The 23,862-nt window shown below is 36.3% G+C and overlaps 2 protein-coding genes across 2 annotated transcripts in view; one reads left to right on the top strand and one right to left on the bottom strand.

Annotated features, from left to right (window-relative positions):
• LOC115242019 (lachesin-like) overlaps window positions 1–23,862 on the top strand; it is a 201,096-nt gene that overhangs the window by 91,336 nt on the left and 85,898 nt on the right. The gene's annotated exons all lie outside the window — the stretch shown is intronic.
• LOC115242020 overlaps window positions 8,309–23,862 on the bottom strand; it is a 71,824-nt gene continuing 56,270 nt past the window's right edge. The window contains exon 2 of the mRNA XM_029818023.1: window positions 8,309–8,662. Coding sequence (XP_029673883.1) covers window positions 8,321–8,662 — 342 coding nt within the window. The 3' untranslated portion in view covers window positions 8,309–8,320. The remainder of the gene's footprint in view (window positions 8,663–23,862) is intronic.

Below are 23,862 nucleotides of genomic sequence, written 5' to 3'. Positions count from 1 at the left end.
TTCCGGGATTCCAGCGGCGGGGCGATAAATGGCCCATTCCCCGTGTTAACTGTCCCACTCTCGGCTCGCCGTTTTGTTCACCGGTGAATAAATAGCGCGGTATATATCATTTTACCGGGGCACAAGATCCGCGACGGTCAGGAAGTAATGGAGTTTAAAATATGACGTATTTTTCTGTTACACGCGCTTGCCTATCTACCTGAAGACAAGTGGCTTTTCAGCGGTATAACTTGCGCTTTTATAAAATATAATGATGTATTATAGTCATGCAAGCATACACACGTATACGAAACATAAAAATACCATCGAGCCTAGCAATTCTTTTACATGTATATTTTAGCTAAGCAATAATTAATAATAGAGCCTTGTAAATTCTACTTAGAATAATGAAATGAAAAAAAAAAAAACGTGGAAAGATAATCCTAGTGCGTATTTAAAATGAAGAAACGCATGGTAAGAGAGACAATTCATATGGTCTATACACATCCTGCGATCTCCAATATCACGGTGATCCTGCCGATAATTCGCCGGCCGCATACATTTAAACTGCTACGTGAAAACGATTTTGCGATATCTTACTATTCAGCTACGCCTCTTTAGCACCCGATCGCGACCGTAAAAATACCTCTTGTAGATAGCGATGTAGGACCACGTATCGTACTTCTTGGTCACCGACATTCTTGTACGTTACAGGCGTACGCGGGAATTTACAGAACCATAAAAGTATATAGCCTCATAGCAGTGTGTCTTAACGCCGATGGAAAATAATGGCAGAGAGAGAGTTTGCGCAATAGACAAATCACGGTTCCTTAAAATAATAGTTTCGACTTTTTGCGCAATTGGATCAAAAGTGTCGAGAAAACCTTTAATGCTTACCTTTAACCTTTAATATCTTTTAGCGAATAAGCGTTAATGCAAATTATCGTTACTTAAAATAATTCGTGTTTTAATTAAGAGCTTACATAATTTGTTGTTATATCTATATATATATATATATATATATACTGATATATCTATATTTATTAAAATCTATTTTTATATTTGTAATATGTACTTATTATGAATGTTTGCCCTCTTGTTTAGTGCTTACCTTTAACCTTTAATATCTTTTAGCGAATAAGCGTTAATGCAAATTATCGTTACTTAAAATAATTCGTGTTTTAATTAAGAGCTTACATAATTTGTTGTTATATCTATATATATATATATATATATATATACTGATAATTAGTAATTATCTATTGGTCAACGGAAAGCAGCAACGAGGAAATCGTTATTGCGGATCAAGCAATTTACGGATACATATCGGTATTTAATCAATTGCATATGCCATGTAAACTGCACTTCGTTCCGGTTAGCCTGAATTTAGCGTGTGTCCGAAGAGTTTATCCCGTCGGGAATGTTTCATACAAACGAGATTCCGAATAAACTCAATATTTCTCTCAATGTTTCTCAATATTCTACTCAATGTATCCCTCAATATTGACACAAAGTTATAGAAAATATTTTATACGTATTTCCCGAAATATATATATCGATCTGTTTACATGAAAACACATTGTAATTAAAATATCAAATAATATGTAACGTAATTTTGTTATTTTTCAAATGGGAAAAGCGATGTAATTATCATTATCAGTATATGTTTTTATTATTGTACTTTTATATTTTGTGTGTGCACTCTGATAAATTATAATGTATACAATATTTATATTTATCGTTGTTCTCTCTCTTTCTCTTGTTATTTTATATTTATTAAAAATGTTTATATCGCACTGTAAAAATTAATTCGTACAATATTTAGTCAATGTGCATAAATTTGAATATAAGATCTGAATATCCTAGATTCGTCTTAGGGGTTACCACATCCCCTAAAATAAGCATCGGGATACATTGCTCAAACTGCGATCAGCGCCGACGAAATGATCGTTGCTTGTTTGCCACGCAATTGAACGCGCGTCGCGTCTCAGCTGTGAGTGTTTACGATCGAAGTGGATAAACAGCGGATAGAGACGTACGGATGATGAGAGAGCGAGAGCACGTGAGATTCGCGAGACCGGAGAGGAATGAAACCGCGCGAAGGATATTGGGGACGATGCGCGATTTCGTGACCATAATTCTCGACAGTGGACGAGAAACGATGTGCGGCATTTCGCACTTCCGGTCGCGCGTCGTAAAACTCCGTGCCATCCGATGCATCCGTCGCAGCTGTGAGCTTCGTGTGTGTACACCATATAAGCGCTTCGAATTTATATGAAAACGTATTTCCAAATCGGCGCCATAAAGCGCATTCCCATCGATTGTGCGAATAATATCGACATCGATCGTCATCTTGAAAAAAAAAAAAAACGTAATAAAAAGATTGGTTCTTGATTGTGGGATACAAATTAGTATCTAGTGCTAATGCGGTAAAATGTATGAATATGTGATGCTAGAGATTAATATTATATAGGATGTCCCAGAATTAGACCGACAAACTTCAGGTGGGTATAAGGAACATCAAAACAAGCCAATTTTATCAATAAACCCGTGTCTGTAAACGAGCCGTTTTGGCACTAGAGAATCAAAGACTAACAAGGGTAAAAATCTTTGATAAAAATTATTTTTTTTCAAAATTTTATTAATGTGGTTAAATATAGGTGTTTTATCATGAAATTTTTGCATAAAACACTTTTTGATATCTCGAGTAATTTTCGAGATCCCCCCCCCCCCCTCCCTATATGTGTGTAAAGTTTCATATTCGAAATCAGAATTTTCGCGAGGTTCCCCTGTTAGTCTTTGATTTTCAAGTGCCAAAACGGGCACGGGTTCATTAGCAAAATTGTTTGCTTGTTCTTTATAACCATCTAAAGTTTGTCGGTTTAATTTTGGGACACCTTGTATATAAATATTACAATTAATCCGTATATGTAGAAATGATTTTACACAATCAAAATATGAAGTAATCAATATTATGTTAAATTTTAATTCTTTATTTTGCCGACTAGTCGCGTGTAGAGATTCTGTTCTCTACTCATAACTAATTTCTCGCTGCTATGCGATACGACTTTGGCGGAGATCACCACCGCCGGAAGGGATGAAGGAAAGCTCTTTCGAGATACGTGGCGTTTCCTCGGGATCGTCTGGCCAGGAGAGGAGGCGGTTTTCTATCTCTGATCAAGAGCTATACGGATCGAGCGCCGCGCAACGGAATTTGTTCCTCGTAAACCTGCTCCTTCCCGTATATCGTGTTTCCGGGCGTCGAATCGAGTCGCCGTTTTCTCTCGTTTCTCGAGCATCGGCCCGCGCCATCCGTCCTCGTAACGTCAACGTTCGTTTTCCTGCTTCCTCGCGAAAGGGATGGATCCGATCTATAAGAGGCAGGGAGGATGATTCGACACAACCGATCGTATTCCTTCCTCGAGGAAGCGGATCGTCTTCTTCTGCCGGAATCTCGACTATTTCGCTTGATTCGAAGGCTTAGCGGGTGTTTGTCCGCCGGCAAACGTGAAACAATAGCGTCAATAACGATCGTTACTTCTCGTTTTTCCCCAAATTCGTCCTAGAACCGGAGCGTTCATTTTGCGAGTGTCCTCTATTCGCGATCGTTCTTTATCTCGAGCTTTTTGAAAAACAGGTGGAAACTGAAAATCAGATAAAACACCCTTCTAATCGGCTATTTTAAACGTATAATCAAACTTTAAAATATACAATTCTTCTCGACGCGCGCGTGCAATTTTCCAGAAGAAATATTTTACCAGGCAAAGGATTACGCTCTGACATGTTAGACAAGGATTGCGGAGGTTTATAAAAGATATTGAACCGGAGCACAGTACATTCCTGTGTATCACTTTTATTCGGCTTCGCCGTTGTTGTTGCGACAAGCATGTTGCGCGTTATCTTTTCCGCCGAGTTTACACATAAATTGGAGTCGGCGTCTCGATAAACTTCTTCCAAGGAAAGGTTCGCTCGCTTCGATGCAACCTATATGTTGCTCGCGACAGATTCATTATAATCGAAATCAATTTATTTTATAAAAACAGATAAAGAAAGAGATTTATCATACTTTGGAATTGAGTCTACATACAAACAAAAACATCAGTAAAAAAAAATAGAAATATAAAAAATGTTTTGTAATCGTCACTTTTCTCAATTACAAATACTAGTAATTGTTTGAAAGTGAAAATATGGCTTGTTTTTGATATTATTAGAAGATTAAATGACCACGTGAGTTCAGGTAATAAAATTGCTCCTATCATGTCAAATCATATAATCGAAGTTGAGGAATAATGAACAAAAATTAGATGAGAAAATCAATTATAATGTTATAGCATTTTTCGCGGTGTAATCGTGATTCTTTAAATGATAATTTAAGATAAATGATAATTACTGCTTATCGTTAGAGAGTTGCGGCGCTTCCGAACGGAGACACGTTTCGAACTTGATGTTTCGCGTCGCGGTGATCCAGTTTAAGCTTTGTCGCGCTTCAACCGGGCTGCGCGCGTCAATCGCCCTCGTAAATCCGGCACTCTAACACGCGTCGGAATCGCTCAGCGAAACATCTTCCTTTATACGCGACTATAACGACGGTCGCGATCGATATTGCAGCACCAGCAACAACAGTCGAAGGAATCTTCTCTCCTCAGGGAGGGTGCGTCATCGCTTTAGGCTGTAGTTAATACAGATAACGTCGATCCTCTCCTCCGTCGACTTCGCTATCAAGCGTAAGCTTGATTTGCGACGTGCCGTAATCTCACGTAGAAATTGCCACTGCAATTATAAATTCCGTCTCTGACAGTACATTGAGCGCGTTTGGTGTAGATTTATGCGTCCTTGAAGCGAAATTATTATTAATCTCGTGTCTTAAGCTAATTCGTCGTATTAGGCAACTGTCAAGCCGAGATTTGTTTGAGATGTACGTGCGACACGTTTGTGAATTTATCAAAGGATACAAGGATGTAAGGGAAATTAGGAAAAAGTATGCATAAAGAAATTGATTCATATGTGCTTCTTCTCTCAAAGCGTAATATAAATTCTAAGATCGGTAATAAAACAATATAAAAAATATACAGGGTGTCCCCAATTTAAATGTCAAAACTTTAGGAGCGTGTATGGGACCGATAAACTAAGAGAAAAAGTCCTTTAGAGATCTGCTCGTTTTTGCTTTGTTTTGAAGAAAATCGCAAAAAATGAAACAAATAATTTTCACCAAAAAACTTAAAACAACACTAAAATTATTAGATTTATCAAAAAGTATTATAAAATAAAAATTGTAGAACATGGAATTAAGAAAAGAGAGTGAGTTAAAATCCTCCTAAGGTAAAATTAGATTAGAAACAAAGTTTCGCGTTGTCGCGTATTTATCTACAATCCTCTAATTCCATGTTCTACAATTTTTATTTTATAATACTTTTTGATAAATCTAATAATTTTAATGTTGTTTTAAGTTTTTTGGTGAAAATTATTTGTTTCATTTTTTACGATTTTTTTCAAAACGAAGCAAAAACGAGCAAATCTCTAAAGGACTTTTTGTCTTAGTTTATCGGTCCCCTACACGCTCCTAAAGTTTTGACATTTAAATTGGGGACACCCTGTATATAAAAAAAACAAATAATTGCTTTTGCAAAGTCTGTGCACTCGTATTTTCCTTCTTTCTGGAAAAAGATTGAATTGTTTCTGTCTTTATATATGAAGATGATTTACAAAATTTTTAACATGCATCTTCGACGACCTGGCTTGACCGTTCTTACTCTTTCTTCTCATCGCGCGTTCCAAAGTCGATAAATAAATTGCATAAATCAATGACTATTAAATCATGAATGTGTGTTGTAATCGTGCTCGCGGGACTTTGTGCGCTGGAAAGTCGGTTATTTATCATTTCGACGGCTCGGAGGTGTAAGAGGTAGGAGTTTGGCGCCGAACGAGCTCGTAAAGCCGACCCTGTGTGTTTGTGCTGACGATATTCCGATGAAAGTTTCCGCGAGTGCGCGACAGAAACTTGATTCCAACTCCACCCGAATTCGTTCGGCGAAGGCTCCGGCAAGCGAATCGGAGAATAGCGGCGTAAGATCGGGGGCCGATGTCTTTAAGCCAAACTTCACAGAACGCGGCACAACACGTTTCTTCGAGCCACGAAACTATACCGTCGTTATCTACCCGGAGTGCGAGGGTCAAATCGAAAATTTCCATCTATGAATATATAAGAGCAAATATTAATTTTTCTTGCGCAAATGAATGTTTTAATTTCACGCAATAATTATTTCCCGAGCAAGTAATTAATATTTTTGCAGCGGTTTTTGTTTTCAGCAACCAACAGCCTTAGATGTATCGAGAATATAGTTTTGAAGAGTAAACGTTAGTTATGGAACGGAAAACTGCTATAGCGTGTGTGTGTGTGTGTGTGTGTGTGATTATGTTGGTGTTATTCACTCTTTAGCACATTATATATAGGTTCGTAAAATCACGACAATGTAGGTTAATGACGAGGTGTTTTATGCGAGAACGAAGAATTTTTATTATTATTTTCGTTCGTTAAAAATTTACTGTTAATTTACTGGCACTTTTGCATTACGAGCACCTCTTGCGTATTATAGATAAAGAACAGCTTGAGAAGTTACAACGCGGATATTAACCTTACGACCATTTAATTCACCGGAGTTTAATTTAACGACCGTCTACTATTCTCAAATACATTTTTTGCGCGATATTGTAGATATAATTGAATCCAGTAATTGATAAAAAGAATTAACTCTAACAATAAGTCAAACTTAATTCCCACTCATATTATTCTGATCCATAAGAAAGATATATTTAACTATTATTTCTTAAATATAATTCTGCGATAATTATACATTAGAATATCGCAAAGGCTACAAAAAAAAATGTCAAGAAATTTTGTGCCAGAGAAATGAAAAATCTTTCCCTTACGATTTTACTATTCATATCTTTTGTATCGAAGGATTTCCCACAAAAATTATCTAATCAATCAAATTTAATTAAATAGGACAGTTAGATAGAACAGTTTTTTCAAAGTTTATTATCTGATCATTATTTACAGACACGCGATGTTCGCAGTTGAATAATAATTAAATGATTGCCGGTTCGAGAAGACAGTCAGTCGTCGTTGGAGAAGACGATAGAGCGGAATTTACTGGATGCGAATTAGTAATCAATGCAAAAAGCTGTGCACACGTCGGTCTTTATCTCGACGAATCACAATAAGCACACAAATATACGCGAGCGAGCGAGCGATCCTTTCTACGGCTTCTGCCTTGTCGTAATTTTAGAGTAGATCAAAAGTGCTCGCTGTCTCTGCGCCGACAAACATACCGCCCGACTATTAATTGGTTCTTGTGCTCTTAGCGGGTAGCAAGTGCATAATCTCGAGGCCGAGTAACGAAATAATGCTTCGCGTTGTCGTAAGACGTAGTACTTACGTTTCATAGACGGCAGGATGCACGTTGGAGAAGAAGGGTGGGATTTCAATGGTTAGCTTTGTGCACAAGAGACTGACATTCATCAAAGTTCTGCGATGGCCTGGGAGACTCGTCGCGTTCCCGGGCGTGACTTTCTTGTAAACCGATTTCTGTTCGCGCGGATCCAGAAGGATCCAGAGACGGGCTTGGAAAGCCGTTTCGTCAATCTACGCTTGTTTGCCCTGTTCGTGTGAATGAGATGCGCGAGACTTTCGACAATTACGAGCTGCGCGAAATTTGTTAGCTTCTCGCGAAGACGAGACATAGCGTAGATACGTAAGTGCATTAATCGGCTGTTTTAGTTTCAAAACATATCTAGCTTGAAGTCGGAAGTTGAAACATATATGTGAATGCCTGAAAATAAAATGATTTTGAGAGATGAGCGGATTAAACATTCGAACGTTACGGAGAATTATGTATATGGATGTTTTCTCGCAAGAAATGCTAAAGAAATGACAGGTTCGCCGAATCTGACGCAAACAACTGTCGATATTTTATATATTTTTTGATATTATCAATATCATGTTTTAAATTTTAATCCAAATAATATAAGAAATACGCGCCGCGATCTTGATAATTTGCGCGACGCGGCCGAGATGAAAGAATGCGAATACGGAGCAGTTGTTATGGAGAGTCGCGAAAGGAGAAGACTGTTGGAAAGACATCGAGCCTGTGCTCGGTCAGAGGAGGAGAGAGAGATGGTGGCAGAGAAATAGAGGATGGCCGGGAAAATGCTGATCCGCATTCCCGAAACGCCCGGTATTCCGGCGGTATTGCGCAAAATTGCTGCACTCTGTTCGCGTCATTCCCCGACTGCAGCAACACGGTTATTCTCTTTATTTTTAATCGTATTAAAGGCCAGACAATTAATGACGCTGGTCCTTGTCGATCGGATTGTTCTGTGAATATTCCGCGTCGATGTTTTCATCGTCCGTATAGTAAACCTTGCTACGATAGTAATTAAGTTCCTTCTCGTTATCGGACAACGGTTTGGGGATGAAGATGCTCTTCGGCCTATACTGGATGCGATTCGCTGTGACGACGTACGGTATCTGTGCCTGATATTGTAACAACTGCTTGATCTCCGTAGGCATATTCTTATCCAGGTACAGCGTGGGTGCCGGAGGATCGGGCAGAGTTTCAATCGGCAACGTCACCACTTGTTGGTGCCCTTTCCCCTGCTGCTGCTGCTGCTGCTGCTGCTGCTGCTGTACCAGCTCGCCGACCAACCGACACGCGTGCGAGGACGCGCGTGCACGCGATATATATCGCGAGCACGAGCGGGGGCGAACGAGCGTTTCGCAGATGGTCACGCTTACCTTCGCACACACATCTTTCTTCCTTGCCTCTCTTCCCTTCCGACTTCCGACCCTCTTGCGCTGCTGTCGACTTCTCGGGGTGGAAAGGTCGACTGACCGTGGCTCGAGATATATCGGTCACCCTGTACGATGTCCAGGGTGTGTTTCTGCCGCGATGATTTTTCGAAAATGGAAATGTAGAAGATTTTGTGAAATCAGAAAGAGAAACTTGATTGAATCTTAATATGTAATTTATCCAAACACGTAGCGTTAATTAACGTGTGATAGTGATGATAAACATGTGATAAGAACTCTTTTTTAATTTATTTCGATTTATTTATTTCACACTTTTTTTCATGTTTTCGATTCTCTAAGATTTGCTTTCAAATTCTGCTTTTTATCTGATTTATTTGTGTATTTTATGCAATTATTCTGTCTTTTACGATCACCGAATACGCAATCATTTCATCCGATATTTTCATCTCCATGGAAATGTGGGATTACGGTTCATGTAGATCGTAGCTTGACAAGCCACGAGATAGACACGCGTCACTCTTGACATAATTTTGTTCGTGCCATTTTTAAAGAATTGTAGAATGGAAGTGAGAAAAGAGAGTTAGAATTATTTTTATCGTTAGAATTCGATGTTGTATATTGAACCGTAGTTGCAAATTATAATAAACATTTATTTCTTTTTTTGGAGGCAAAGAGAAGCGGAAATTAGAAGAGAGCTCGAGCGATTAGATTTAGAATTGATTACATATTTATAATTTAAATATTTTACATGTATATTTATATAAATAATAATAGAAATAGAAACATTTAATTCGGAACGTTTAATAAGCAAATTTAATAACTTGGAGATATTTACATATATCATCTCAGAACCACTGTTTATTTATTCGGAAAAATAAAATCTACTCTATTTCTAATATTTCACATTCTGAGTTGATAATTTATTCTAAAATAAATTGTAGTTATAATCATTAAAAGATAAACGAAATGAAAGTATAGAGGATATATTTTATTATATATTTTTTTATTTTATATTTTTGGTAGATTTGAAATTTAAAATAACGAGAATATCAATGGGTATTAAAAACGAGGACAGAATGAAGAAAAAATGAGTTGAAAAGTGTTATATATATATATATATAACATAATAATGCGAGTTATATACGTATAAATCTACTTATAGCTTCTGAAATATTATAAGCTTTTGTTATAATTGACCAAAAACTTTTACCTTTGATCTAAAAAGACTTTAAAAAAGAACATTGAAAAAATGTTAATTTTAATAGCATACTCTATGAGAAATTTTTATGTATTATTGAAAATTTCTAGAAAGACTATTATTTGTTACTTTATATGTAAATTTCTTCTTGTCAAATAATTTTGTTAACAATTTAAAACTCTAATGCATTTTAAAAATTAATTTTCCAAGTTTTCTTATATTCTAATCAAATTATCACAAATAGAAATTTTGGAATGATGAAAGTGTACATAAAAAAATTATATTTTTCGCTGTAAAAATATTTCATGTTAATAGAATTTCGATTCTATTTATTAAGAAACTGGGACAACTTCTCGCGGAAAATATTGATAGATAGATTAACGTACACATGATTTTTATTCAAGAGCCTCGCTTGCGGTACGCTAGTCATTAAAGATTTAAAACGCTGGTTGCGATAAAAGCTCAGACAGTCGGGTCGGATATGAAAAGATATTTTCAAGTGCACTGCAGAGTAATGTGAGCGCGAACGCGAAGTGGAAAGGAGAAATGCAAAGATTAAATATGATGCAACCGCGGACCGGAGTCCCCACGTATATAGCGGAACGCCACTTTGCTTTCCGCGCTTTTGCGTCCTTTTATTCCGCAAAAGGGCTTTACGTCTTCTCCGCGCGTGAAGCGCAAATTCTTCCGCAGGGAAATCGCACAGCTACGTTAATCTCACGCTGACCCTAAATGGAAAGAAATTTTACGCGACGCTGAGGGAAACGTTGAGTCTTGTTCGGAATTAAGGATAAACATTCGTCGAAAAAAAGACGAGCTCAAACAATTTAACTTTTAGCGAGTAAAGTATTAAAATATTTTAAAATCTTTACGCGCGGACGAATTTTAATGGAACAAATCCGTTGATCTTTTCTTTTCACTGTTTTGATAATATGATAATGCACAAGTTACGTAGCGTATTTCTAATGAAAAACGCTTTGCATAGACATTAAGATAAGGTATCACTATATGCAGATACAATCTGCAGAAGATCAGACATAATGCAGTCGCACTGGCAAAACAGAGAGCGCAAAGTTAACTTCTCTGCTTTATCTTTTAATTGCCCGGCGAGACAGGCGAGTCGCTGTAACGATCGGGTTAATCGCATTAAAAGCGAAAGTAAGGTACAGAAGTTTAAATTCGTTTTTCAGTGCAATCTGCAATTCATAACGGTCGCGGGGCTCCCCTTTGTTATGGAAATAGGATCGTTTTACAAGCTTAAAGCCAATGCGTCGACAACGAAACTTTCCCGGCGGTTACAAAGCGGGTGTCCGAAGAGAGCGACATTGTATCGGAAGTGTGTGGATGAATGATTTATCTCAGCCATAAGCAGTTTTTAACGGCTGCGAAAAATTGCGCGCGGAAGTTGTTTTCAATTAATGCATCGATATTTCTCTCTCTTTTTCTTTCTATTCTTTAAATTTTATTTATTTCGTATTTATCTGTTTCATTGTAAAAAATATCGCTGTAATAATTCGGTCAAGATACATTTCAATTTTTATGAGATTCATCGAAATAATATAAAAAAGAGATAATATAAAATGTTTTAACGGCTATTTAATACAAGTTTTTATATTAACAAGTGTTTGTGTGAAAATATCAAATTTTAATCAAATTTAATTATTATTTAATTAATTAAGTAAAAAAGTCATTTAACTACATTCGAATATATTTGATTTTTAAAATCGACTATTTTATTTTCGAGATAATAATATAGTGACATTTAACATTAAATCTGTGACAAGTATATAAGAAACGTGAAAAGCAGGATAAGTTAAAACCTATTTTTGCGGAATACATTTTCCATTATTTATCATATATCATTTCTTAGCAACGGGAAAATATTGACGAAACGTAGTATCATCGAATAAAATGTAAATATTATTTTCAGCAACCTTCTCTCTCCAATCTCGCGCCCTGATTGGATTTGAGCATCTCGTAGTCAAGTCGGGTTGACGTATTGCAGATAGAAAGTACTTCAGGATTTTATTTTTGACATGATATTGAATTAAAAATATTATACAAACGTGAATTTCTTTCTCTCTCTTTCTCTATGATTTTCACCAACACTACAGAGATTCAAAATGGAGATTCTCAGCATGTATCAAAGACGTGGTATTATTTATTAATAGGATATAAAAGACGTCGTATATAAAACCGAAACCAATAATAGAAGAATATTACTTCAATTAATTTTCTTCAGATGTGTTAATATATCTCCACAAAATGCATAAATTATTAAATTATTAAAGAAAAATTTACAAGACTTAATAAAAAAATATAAAAAAAAGGAAGCCGATACAAAAGAATTTGATATTTATTCATAAAAGATATATGCGCAATGCGAAATAATTGAAAGAAAACTCTTAAAAATCTGATATTTTCAGATCATTGCAAGCAAACACATGTCCATGTATTAAAAAGATGTGAAATACGATATATTATATCACATCTAATTTTGCAAGCAAAGTGAAAACGACTATCTCTAACAATCTTTGCAGAATGAAACCAGATAAAATGACGATAATTTAATTGACCAATTTTCTGATCAAATCATTCTGTATGTATATTTAACCCTATACATAAATTAAATAAAATAACAGAACATACAAACTGCATTTCGGACAATAGTATTTTTTAGCGGATAACAGCTAAACCCTGTACTGACCTACTTGGTAGGTTTAGAGGTATTTTTGATTCGAGGCTATTTCGGGAATAAGATCTCCAAGTTATAACATAAAATCGTCGGACAACCTGTATAACCAGAGCCCCTTCTCTCTCTTTCTCTTTTTCTTTCTTTCTCTCTATTCCTCTCTCGGACGATAGGATCAGTCGAAATTCCGGATCGAAGTAACGGAAATTTGATTCCTCTAGCCGGTAATATCGCAGACGTCTGTTTATCCGACATTCGCGAACACATACGCCTACACGCGTGTATGTAGGTGCATGCGAATGCACGCACGTGAATGCACGCCGAAGCTCATGGAATTCAACGACCGTATTAAAAGTTCAGTACGAGCGGTGTTACTCACCGATATTCTTTCCCTTTCTCTCGATTGCGGGTCTGGATTTTGAAGCGTTCATTCTAGAGAAGCTCGCAATAGCCGTGCAATCGCAGCACCGCTCGCTCGTTTTATACGTCGATTATTCTTGTTTAATAATAAGCCAATAACTCTCCCGTTTAATTGATTAACGTCCGGCGAATCGTCGAATGGTGGAATTTTCGGATCGCGTTATAATTACTCGCCTATGAGAACAGTTTGTTTTCAGTGAATTGATTAAAATCGGAAAAGTTTGTGACTTGTAGGAGGCATTTTAATTGCGAATTAATTTGTTTCTGAATCTGTTTCTAAAGTTAATTTTCACATTAATATATTCTTGATTGAACGTTGTAAAACTTGTTTGAGAATTTCTCATTGAACAGAATGATTTTGAAACAAATCAACAAACTCGCTTCGTCTTTTTCATTTGATCATTTAATTTGCAACAAAGCCGCGACGTAGTTCCAACAATAATGATAAAATCCGTATATCAATTTTATTTTGGAATAGAAAAATTTGAGAATATTTTGAAACAATCTTTTTTTTTTTAACACTTGTCAAGCCTCAGAGAAATTAATTACGCAGTATTCTGTTTGTCCAAAATTTAACGCATTTTGCGTTACCCAATCACCGTCCACTAATCATGCGCTACCTCATTCTGTCTGTCGAAATAACCGACAGAAGGATTCCTATTTGCGCATAGCAACGCGCGCCGGCTGGTCAAGTGGTGGGTCGAACTTGCGGATATCGGTTCTTGTCTTCTCCGTGACAGTGGTATTACAAATGTCAGTTTATTCGGCCAAATAAACGCGTACTAGCCCGCACGCATCGTCCCTACGTGCGCGCACCACTATTATATGCATACAATGATTATTATTGGAACACGTCCAGTGCATTAGAAGGCACTGGCTTGCTATCTCGGTCGTTGCCGTCATGTGACGGACGTTGCAAGCTGTCACTTCAAAGTATGGCAAGTGTCTGACACCGATGGCTTAGATTTCCGAATTCGATGATCGAATTAAAGTTTAGCCATAGTGACTCGCAATTTTCTCTCGACTTGCAACATGGTAACTTGACTTTCTGCCGTTTGTTCTGCAGATTTTTCAAATGAAAGAAAAAATCTGGAATAATAACAGTTTTTAGGAAGACATATGTTTTAAATAATTCGACGCATTAATTGATCGCATATATTTCATATTACAATCAATTGTATTATAACTGTAGAGCGCGCGCTTTTTATATTTATTGAACCCGAAACAATAATAAATTTCTTGTAACGCGCGAATGTGTAATTAAATACTGAAGTCGCCCCACAAAGTGCTGAGAGGACAAAGTTCTTGGCAGTAATGCAAAATCGCGAAAGTTGCTGACGAGTAACTGGGGCACGTTCGAGCGTTTCCACAGAACGCCGATGAACTGTTCTCATCGGTTTATGTGTTTTTGTTATTCGCCCGTCGGATTAAAGAGTGGTGCTCGCCCTGGAAAAGTTTCCAGGCCGACGATGTTTCTGACGATGATCCGAGTTTGCCTTAACTTTTTTGCAAAAGGAATCTTCGACCACCTTTTCTTGATAAGCTTAAACCTAATTTCTCCCAAGCAAGATCATCTCATATATTTAATTTTGTGTAGCGTACAGAGGCTTTCAATGCTTGTCAAGCTTAAGCCAGTAATTCTATTTGCAGATACAAAACGATTTGATAATCGTTATCGGAATCAAATCTGTTCCTAATAGCTAGTAAATTGAACAGCTCTTAAGGCAAATATAATAATATTGGGATTAAACGCTTATTTCCGTCTAAATGAAAAATCTATCGTAAAGCACATTCTGATAAAGTTTGTAATTTTGTATTGGATACAACATTTTGATTTGATCAATTAATTTGATTATTAATTATCTGCAAGTTCTGTGAAAATCAACAGGAGAGACGCGAAAGAGAGAAATTGAATTTATTCAATTTATTCACATTGCAACAAGATTAACGTCAACTCCAACGCCGACATCGCGGATTTCAGATGCTCTCCGCGCAAGAAACGGAATCGTGAAATATTCGCGGCTCTTTTTATCGCGGTCCATCGCGAGGAATCACGCCCGGTAAAATCGCGTCCGTGCTCCACTTCCGTCAGAGTTACGTCGTACTTCGATTAAGATCGTTACGTGCTCCTTCGGCGACGGTCCGGAGGGAATCGGGATTTTTATAGGACATAGAGGCAAGTGTCGGATAATATACGGGAATATGAATGTCGCGCCATGAGCATTTTTCTGCCGTAACGTTATATGCACTCCGATGGTATCCGCCGTTCACCGTGTACGCTCACGTAGGGATTGTATTTCTTCCCCGGGGTGCTGCGCGCACCCTCTTCACAGACACGCCTCGCTCGCCACCTCGGTGGTGGCGGTCTGTGTGAAATCGAGAAACTACAGACGCCACTTTTTTTTAGAAAGTGGACATCTTCAGCCGCGAAATCGACCACGAAAACGTCGTGGATTATAATACGAGAGTTGTCATAAATAACGAAATTGTTATGAATAATAACTTTTTTACAATTCTGTGCACGTATTATTTTTCAACTGTGTAACAGTCGCATTTTTGAGGACAGACACTTCTCGTTAATCGAATCGGAATTAATTTTGTGCTATATATTAGGTCTACCGGAAAGTTCTGTCCGTTTTTGGAATAAAACAAAATACAAATTTTTATGGTCGACATTTAGTTTTCGAAGGAACAAACGGGCAAACGCGAACTACAAGTAACGTCACCTCCATTAATCTTCCTCCTGCTCGGATTAGATTTAACCTAAGGGATTCTCACGATCTTGTCTCGACCGAAATTACGATCGCGACCTCTTCGTGACTCTGCATCATGAAAGCTGATTCATCTCGAAGGGGAACAATCCGGAATAATTGAAAATAGAACACATAAAATATTTAATAAATCAAATAATTTATGTACCAACTCTATGGAATCTATTATTACATTAAATCTATATTGAAATAGTACTTGTTGGTAACAGCAACCAAGATTGTATAATGATTAATTAATTACGTAATACTTCTTTTTCCTTTCTCTCGAGGCGAAACGTGATTATGCGTTTGCGCCAATTGCAGAGCAATGCTATTGACGCGCATGTTTCGAGCCGCGAGCTTGAAGATAGGCAACGAACAATAATCCGACAAAGAATAATGGATAGCAATGAGGTATTGTCCCGTGTCGCTTTCAACGAGTCCAATTAAAGCGCGTCCTTCCGTCGGCTTAAAGTCAGAGACGCGGTGGAGTTTTTTCACCGGCAACGAGTGGGATGGAGAATTGTGTAACCCTAGGTTTCAATAATAAAAGTCTCGTTACGTTTTGCGTTTACGCTCGCTATAAATTATCACGTTTCCCGTCCGAATGTTTTTTTTTGTCCGATAGCGATTGCGCGTCGCGGAATAATTAAAGCATAACGAATTGACAATGTGGTAAAATTCGTATTGATTTTCCCGCGACCTTTTCTGTTCCCAACAATATATCATATTTACCGATATTATATTAGGTCTACCGGAAAGTTCTGTCCGTTTTTGGAATAAAACAAAATACAAATTTTTATTACCGTCAATAAACTTTATTAAATAATGTAATTGCCATTATTATTAATGATTTCTTGCCAGCGTGAGGGCAATTTGTATATCCCTTTTTCGAAAAATGTTTTATCTTTTGATGCGAAAAATTGAACCAGTGCTTGTTTGATATCTTCTTCATTTTTGAATTTTTTGCCCCTCAAAAAATTTTGTAAGGACAAAAACAAGTGATAGTCGGTGGGTGCTAAGTCCGGGGAATATGGTGGATGCGACAGAATTTTCCAGCCTAGTTCTGCAATTTTTTGACGAGTATCCAAAGCAGCATGTGGCCTGGCATTATCATGATGCAGTATGATGTTCTTCCTATTGTACATCGCCGGCCTCTTTTCTTGGACTGCTGTATTTAAATTATCCAGTTGCTGACAATACTTCTCCGAATAATGGCAATTACATTATTTAATAAAGTTTATTGACGGTAATAAAAATTTGTATTTTGTTTTATTCCAAAAACGGACAGAACTTTCCGGTAGACCTGATATTATATAATAGTTTCTTGTATTTAACTTATTTATTCAAGTTTAAGAAAGAGGAAAGATATAATTAATTTTTTTCAAAAATAATTATTGTATGAAAGAAAATTTTATTATTGATTCTTTTATATTTTAATGTATTGTGTAAATAATACAGCAATAATAAATAATCTTTGCATGTTTTTTCGTTCAGTAACGAAGATTTCCTAGGCAATCAGAGAAGAAGGATCTTCGAATACAGTTATGGTATGTCTATTTTGCATATTTGAGGACGCTCGCAGCGGGGATCTATCGCGGGAAATCGAATTTATCGCGCTTTGTTTGTTCCTTTTCCATGGGCTGCTTTTAAGACGCCGCCCGTGATATTGCTACACAATATAGTCGAGCACTACCGCGAATAAGATTTGTTTAGCAATATGTAGTGGAAGGAAGAAATTCTCCCGTCACATTCACTATGAGGACACTCGAATTCCATCAGATTCCTCTCGCGAAATACGCGCGGTTGCTCGAAACCGAAGGCAGGGGGAATATTACACGGTAATTTTACTGTGCGATGATTTATATGAATGCCGGAAGAACGCGAAGTAGTAGTGAAATAAAACATAAACTAAAATCGAATTGAAATTAGATGAAATAAAAGAGAATAGAATTCGTTGCACATTTCTCTCTTTCTCTTTCTCTTTTTCTTTTCGACATGCACGTACTAGTTGTCGATCGCGTACGTCCGCTTCTTTCTTTTTCCGTTCGTTTTCGGAAACGAAACGTATCGTGCTCGTACGGGACGTATTGTTAAATTTAATTACGGAACTCTCAAATATCTCGTATACGCGCTTCGAGATGTTTACGACTTTTGCGTGAGAAAAAACATTTGGAATACAATGGAAATTACGCGTATAAATACGTGATTTCTACAGCGCGTTTAACAAAACTGTTCCGATATTGAGACATTTAGTGTGTCTTTATTACGTTAATTAAAATTATAAATTATAATTATTTTTTAGCTTTAGTCTAATAAATTTTTTAAGAATTAAATTTTATAGCTACAATAGAAATAACAAAATTTTATTTTTTTAATTAATTTCAGATAACTTTACTTGATCAAATCTTTTATTCGAGTCTTAATTACTCAAATATTTAATATTGTAAATTAATAAATAATAGGAATGATAAGTCCTAGAAAAATTTCATTAAAATCCAATTAATTCTTATATTAATTTTGTGTGTGTATGGCTAAGGATTCTATAATTTAAAGGAAACAATTTCTGTGCCACTCTGTAAACTTTGATAATAAATTGTGTGCGATGTCATGCATTATTAATTACTGTCTTGTCTTTGCAATAATATCCCATAAAATCGAAACAGTCTTTAACGAAGCTTAAAAATAGCTGCTATAGCAATATAGAGAGTCGTTAATAGCAGCTATATAATCTGCATTCACCTCGAACAAATCAATTATTGAGCGTATCAGTATTTCGTTTATTTTTCAAAGATGAATATTAGCATAAATGAGCATTAAAGATATCAGTGATCAAGCGATCGTTTTTTGCACTCTAATGATTAATTAACTATTCAATTGTCTCTCGTAATATTCGCGAGAGAAATTAATTATATAAATTTATTAATATTAGTGTTAAAAAAAACAAGAATAAAGTAATTTGCAATTTTTATAGCATTTTTATCTCAAAAACTTTTTTATATTACTATGTAAAGGCTTTTCACAAACCGAAACACAGATATGTCACATGTTAGGTGTAACAAATATCCGACGCGTAATTTGCACATTGACGATCAATATGCAGCAAGCAACGTCGCGATGCTGCAACGCGAATAATTAATTGTCGCCGAACTGGACGCTTTGCAGTTACGGTGACCAATTTAACTAATATAAAATTTCAGAACAATACTAAATCTAATTTCACTATAATTGATGGCAGGTTACAAAGGGTATGTATATTAATAAGTTTCTCTATGCAACTCGCAATAAAAAATTTTAAGTCTAATCAAAGACTTGAGCAAAATTAAATTTAATTAAGACTTAATCGCGTTGGGAAATAGTGTAATATTAATCTGCTATATAATAAAATGAAATTTTATAATATGACTCTTTTTATAAATATATCTTTATTTCTAAAAATGCAATAATTCACATATATAGATATTTAATATGATATATCTTCTAAAAAAATATATTTTCTTTTGTATTATTTATTATACATTTATTTAATTAAATAATTATTAGAGTTTGTGTGTGGTTAGAATTAAATATATTAACAAGTGGATAATACAAGTAATTAAAGTAAAATTTTAATGTACAGATATGTGCAATAATATTTGCATTTTATATAAAATAGGTATTTTATTCTTCTTATGACATTCTACTAACAAAACTAAAAAGTTCCGATATTATAAAATATTGCAGTGTCGTGTATATTCGTAAGAAATTTCATAAGTCTTACGAAATTTTTCTCGTTAAGACTTTATCTCAAGGAAACAACATCGTGAAAATTTTCTAATTTACCTACAAGTAGGAAGACAAGGAATAAATTCGCGGCGGCGTTATCGTCACGTGGTTCGAAACAGTGTACTTTTATCTCACGGATCGCGGCGAATAGCCGAGGAAAAATGAAATCACCTCTTGTTCACACTGTGAAAATGATAAAAAACGGGTCGGAAGTTGTGGCTTCTCCGAGTCTTCGGCATCTTTTTCTTTCTCGTATTCGACTATGACCAGTCGTATGTTTTGGGTTTCGCGGCCATGTATGTATATACCTATGTGTACGTCTCCGAGAGCGAACGCCGGATGTATCTGTGCGCGGGCGTGTGAGTGAGGGCTTTTTTGTTCCTCCGGAGGATTATCTGATATCAAAGGGAACGTGCACCTCGGGGATGTAGCCCACATACGGCGCCGGTCGTCGAACAAATAATAATAAACTTCGGAAGAGAGGCTTTGCAGGAGGATACACAGACGTCGTCCGGTCGTCGACAGCGTCGGTTCTTCCGTTTTCTTGCGCCGCTTTTCTTCGTCGCGCATTTTACTCCTCTCTCTTTCTCTCTCTTCTCCCGTATTCCGCCCACGACTGATCTTGATAGAATAGATCCGCGTACGAGACCGCAAGATATTATCAATATCTCGCTGTGTGGATTAAATTGAGGACAGGCGTAATAATAGTATAGTTATCTCAAATTGGATCTTAATTGTATCGTCCCACGATCTCTTTTCTATCTACAGTCATTTTAATGAGATATTTCCATACAATATGTATCCCACTCTCCTTGATCCTGCATATATTGTTTCAGAATCTTGCAAATTTTTGAAGCTCTTATTTTTTAGTTTTTCTCTAATTTTGAAAAGTCAAAAATCCTATTATTTTATCAACGTTTGTTACGCATATTATATTATAATATTTCGAATAGAGGAATGTCACAAATCGACAAAATCGATACAAAATTCGCGCCAAGCGATGTAGTATTCACATTGATCACATATTGTTTCCGCGATTAGAACTTATTTGTAAAGCACGTAGTGCGAATCGTGAATATAAATTCAACTATGTCGATCAAGAATCGCCTCGATCTCGAAATCCGATCATGTTCGGTCGATCACCGCGGACCGATTTGCTTCGCGTGTAAAACCCGGGGGCCGCTTATCGGATCAACGGGCGCGTCGATTGTCGAGCTTCCCGAGCTGGCACTTCGGATGCTCGTCTTCTGGGATTCGCGCATCCACGGCGGTGCCGGCGGGTAAACTACGCCATTTCGCGGACTGGGTAACCGCAGCTAGCCGAGGGAATTGGCCCAAAAGTCTGTATCTCGTCGAAAGTTCGACAGCTAGTTGGAGGAAGTCAATCCGCCGCTCTAACGAGGCCATCGAAGTCATCGAACCGCTCACGCTCTGTAAGTTCAGATTAGAGGAACAGCTGCGGTAAAAGGGTCCGAGCTGCCCATGGATAGAGTCTCACAAACTCATAGATATGTAGACATGTACGTGTATAAACATATTATCTTTCACTAATCGTTGTTTTATCTGTCGTTATATCATATAAGTTTCTGGCGATAAATTATTATGTAGCATCTTGAAACTGAAACACGATTATATTTAAAGATATGGAAACAAATGTCGAACAAATAGAATTAATAACACACACGCGGGAAAATATTATTTTACGTAGTTAAATACGTGAGAATCACTTTTGTGAGTAATATATATTTAGATAAGAATATTTAGTTAGGATTCGTAAGAGGATGCGAGATACCGCAAGGAATTTTCGCCCCTTTCTCAGATTAGAATAAATATGACGATGAAGTCTGAGCTTTCAATGGCTAAAATTACAAACCATTCTGCTTGCGCTCGCGCACACACATACACATATGCATAATCTGTCGTCCGTGCAATTCTTCGGTTTTCTCTTGTGGTATTATCTTGCCACACGAGTCGTTCCCCATCTTCCCCATGGATTATCATATCACAGTTCTCCGAATATAATGGCCGATAGAGTATAGGTCGGCAGATTTGGAGATCGCTGCGAAAATCGTAGTTCTAGCGGTAAGGGATCCCGCGCTTTGCAGCTTTCGTATAATAGCGATTTAATTAGGATCGACGCAAGCTTAGGAGAATATTTTTCGCTTTTACGCGAGCTTTCCTCTTGCAGTTTAAATTCAGAGAAAGAGCTCGCGGTCAGAGAATATTCAGCTCTTTCTGCGAACGGAATCGCAAATATAGAGTATATTACATACGTAATCGCTCATTCCTGCAAATCCTTCCTTTCTCTATCCTATCCTACAAGACGCGTGTGACTAAAAATTGATTGCAAGTGCCGAGAGAAGTTTTAATTTTTAATTTTTAATGTTTAAGAATGTATGTGTCATATGTCATTGACTCTTAAGAAAAATTGCGTATTGTAGCACTTATTGACAAATTTGACAAAGAAAAAACATTACCAACGAAATAAAAATTTTCACATATATTAAGAAAACTTTAATAAATATTTGTGCAAAACTTGATTTAGATTCACTTACTCGTTTAAAAGTTATTTATTAAAAATTGTAGAAAAATATTATTTCTCTCTTTCTTCAAATTACTCATTTTTTTTTTGTTTCTTGCAGTTGATTTCAGCAGGTATTCACGATCAAAAGTTTTTGTCATAAATTAAGAAAAATATTAATTACAACTATTTTCTTTTAGGATTAAAAACCATATTTTGTGATACTTTAATTCTTTTTATAATCCAGATTTATTTATTTAATTTTTTAAACAATATAAACGTAAAAAACATGTTCCTTTTTTTTAATTTTGACAGTTTCTTGCTACTATTGTACAGCCAAAGCATCCTTAACGACAGTATATTATATACGTGTGCAACAATCTAAAGCTTTCAAATGTTACATGTATCTTATTGACGTTGTTTCTGCTTTGAATCTTTCAAATGTGCAATCAGGATTATTTCTGATGAATCATCCAATATAGTTTATTATTGTTTAACAGAAACACAGCGTTTTGGCACGCATTTTCTTGCTTTCGTGAATTTTTCTTTGCTTCCTTTACGAGTTATTTTTCGCACAACATATACGGGCATCTTCGTAAAAAATAATACGGGAGGATCTTGCGAAGTGTCTTATGCAGCTGCGAATGTGACGCGTGAAGGGCATAACACTAATGGCTTTAGAGTGTCGCGGTTCCGGGACACATTACGACACACGCAGGTATTCACACACATAAAACAGACACTAGTGAGACATCGTTATGGCACTCTCATACAGACATACGCAATCCTCGAAGTTGAGAGCAAATTCAGCAAGCGAGATCGAAGCATTTGGGATACTCCAAAAGGAGCAAAATAATCACATCGGGATTTGAATGATGTAATTACTTCTGGAAAGAGCCAACATGTATTTTGTTCCCAACACGAACGGTTTGTTAAAGAAGTTCCTTCTTTTGGCAATATAGGTATATAAATATTTTTGCTCCGCGAAAAGTAATTGTGTTTTTTTACATATAATAAAAACTCTGATATATTCATGTCTTTATAAAAAAAAAGCTCTGTAAAATTAATCTAATATTTTGATTATAAAACGAAATACATAAACATTAAATATTTTTTATATTTATTATCAATTAAAATAAGATATATAAATTTTATGGAATAATAAAATATTTTAATTAAAATCTATCACACAATATATTTATATAAATGTGAAAATATCACATATATATTATACTAACGTCTATCATACACAGTTGTTGTGGGCGAGGAAAATTTGGATACGCATTCGTTGTGCAAAAAAACAAACGATCAAAATATTTTTCATTTCTGCCCGACTACACAGATTTCCATGTAGTATTATGTTTCAACAGCGCGTTCCCTTGCCTCCGTGTCTAGAAAGGAAGGAGTTGAACGCATCGCGGCGCATCCCGATGGAGCGGATTTTGATAGCATATTTTTTGTAATGCCGCCCGATAGTACAAATGGCAACACATCTGTCATGAACAACATACAGGATAGCATCACTTGGTTTTCGTATTATTCTCTTGCAATAGATACATATTTGTTTCCGCTTCCTTTCGGAAACTAAATATGCGGATCCCGTTCTTTCTCCAGAACTCGAATAAAAGCATTGATATAATTCTGCAGTAAAATCAAGCTGCTGGTAAACGAAATATTTGTCATAAAAAAATCTTGTAAAGCAAAACAAAATAGTGTTATCTGTAGGGA

Source organism: Formica exsecta, unplaced genomic scaffold (assembly GCF_003651465.1).
Source record: "Formica exsecta isolate Colony F162 unplaced genomic scaffold, ASM365146v1 scaffold556, whole genome shotgun sequence".
NCBI classification, from domain to species: domain Eukaryota; kingdom Metazoa; phylum Arthropoda; class Insecta; order Hymenoptera; family Formicidae; genus Formica; species Formica exsecta.
This window is presented reverse-complemented; position numbering and strand designations above follow the sequence as displayed.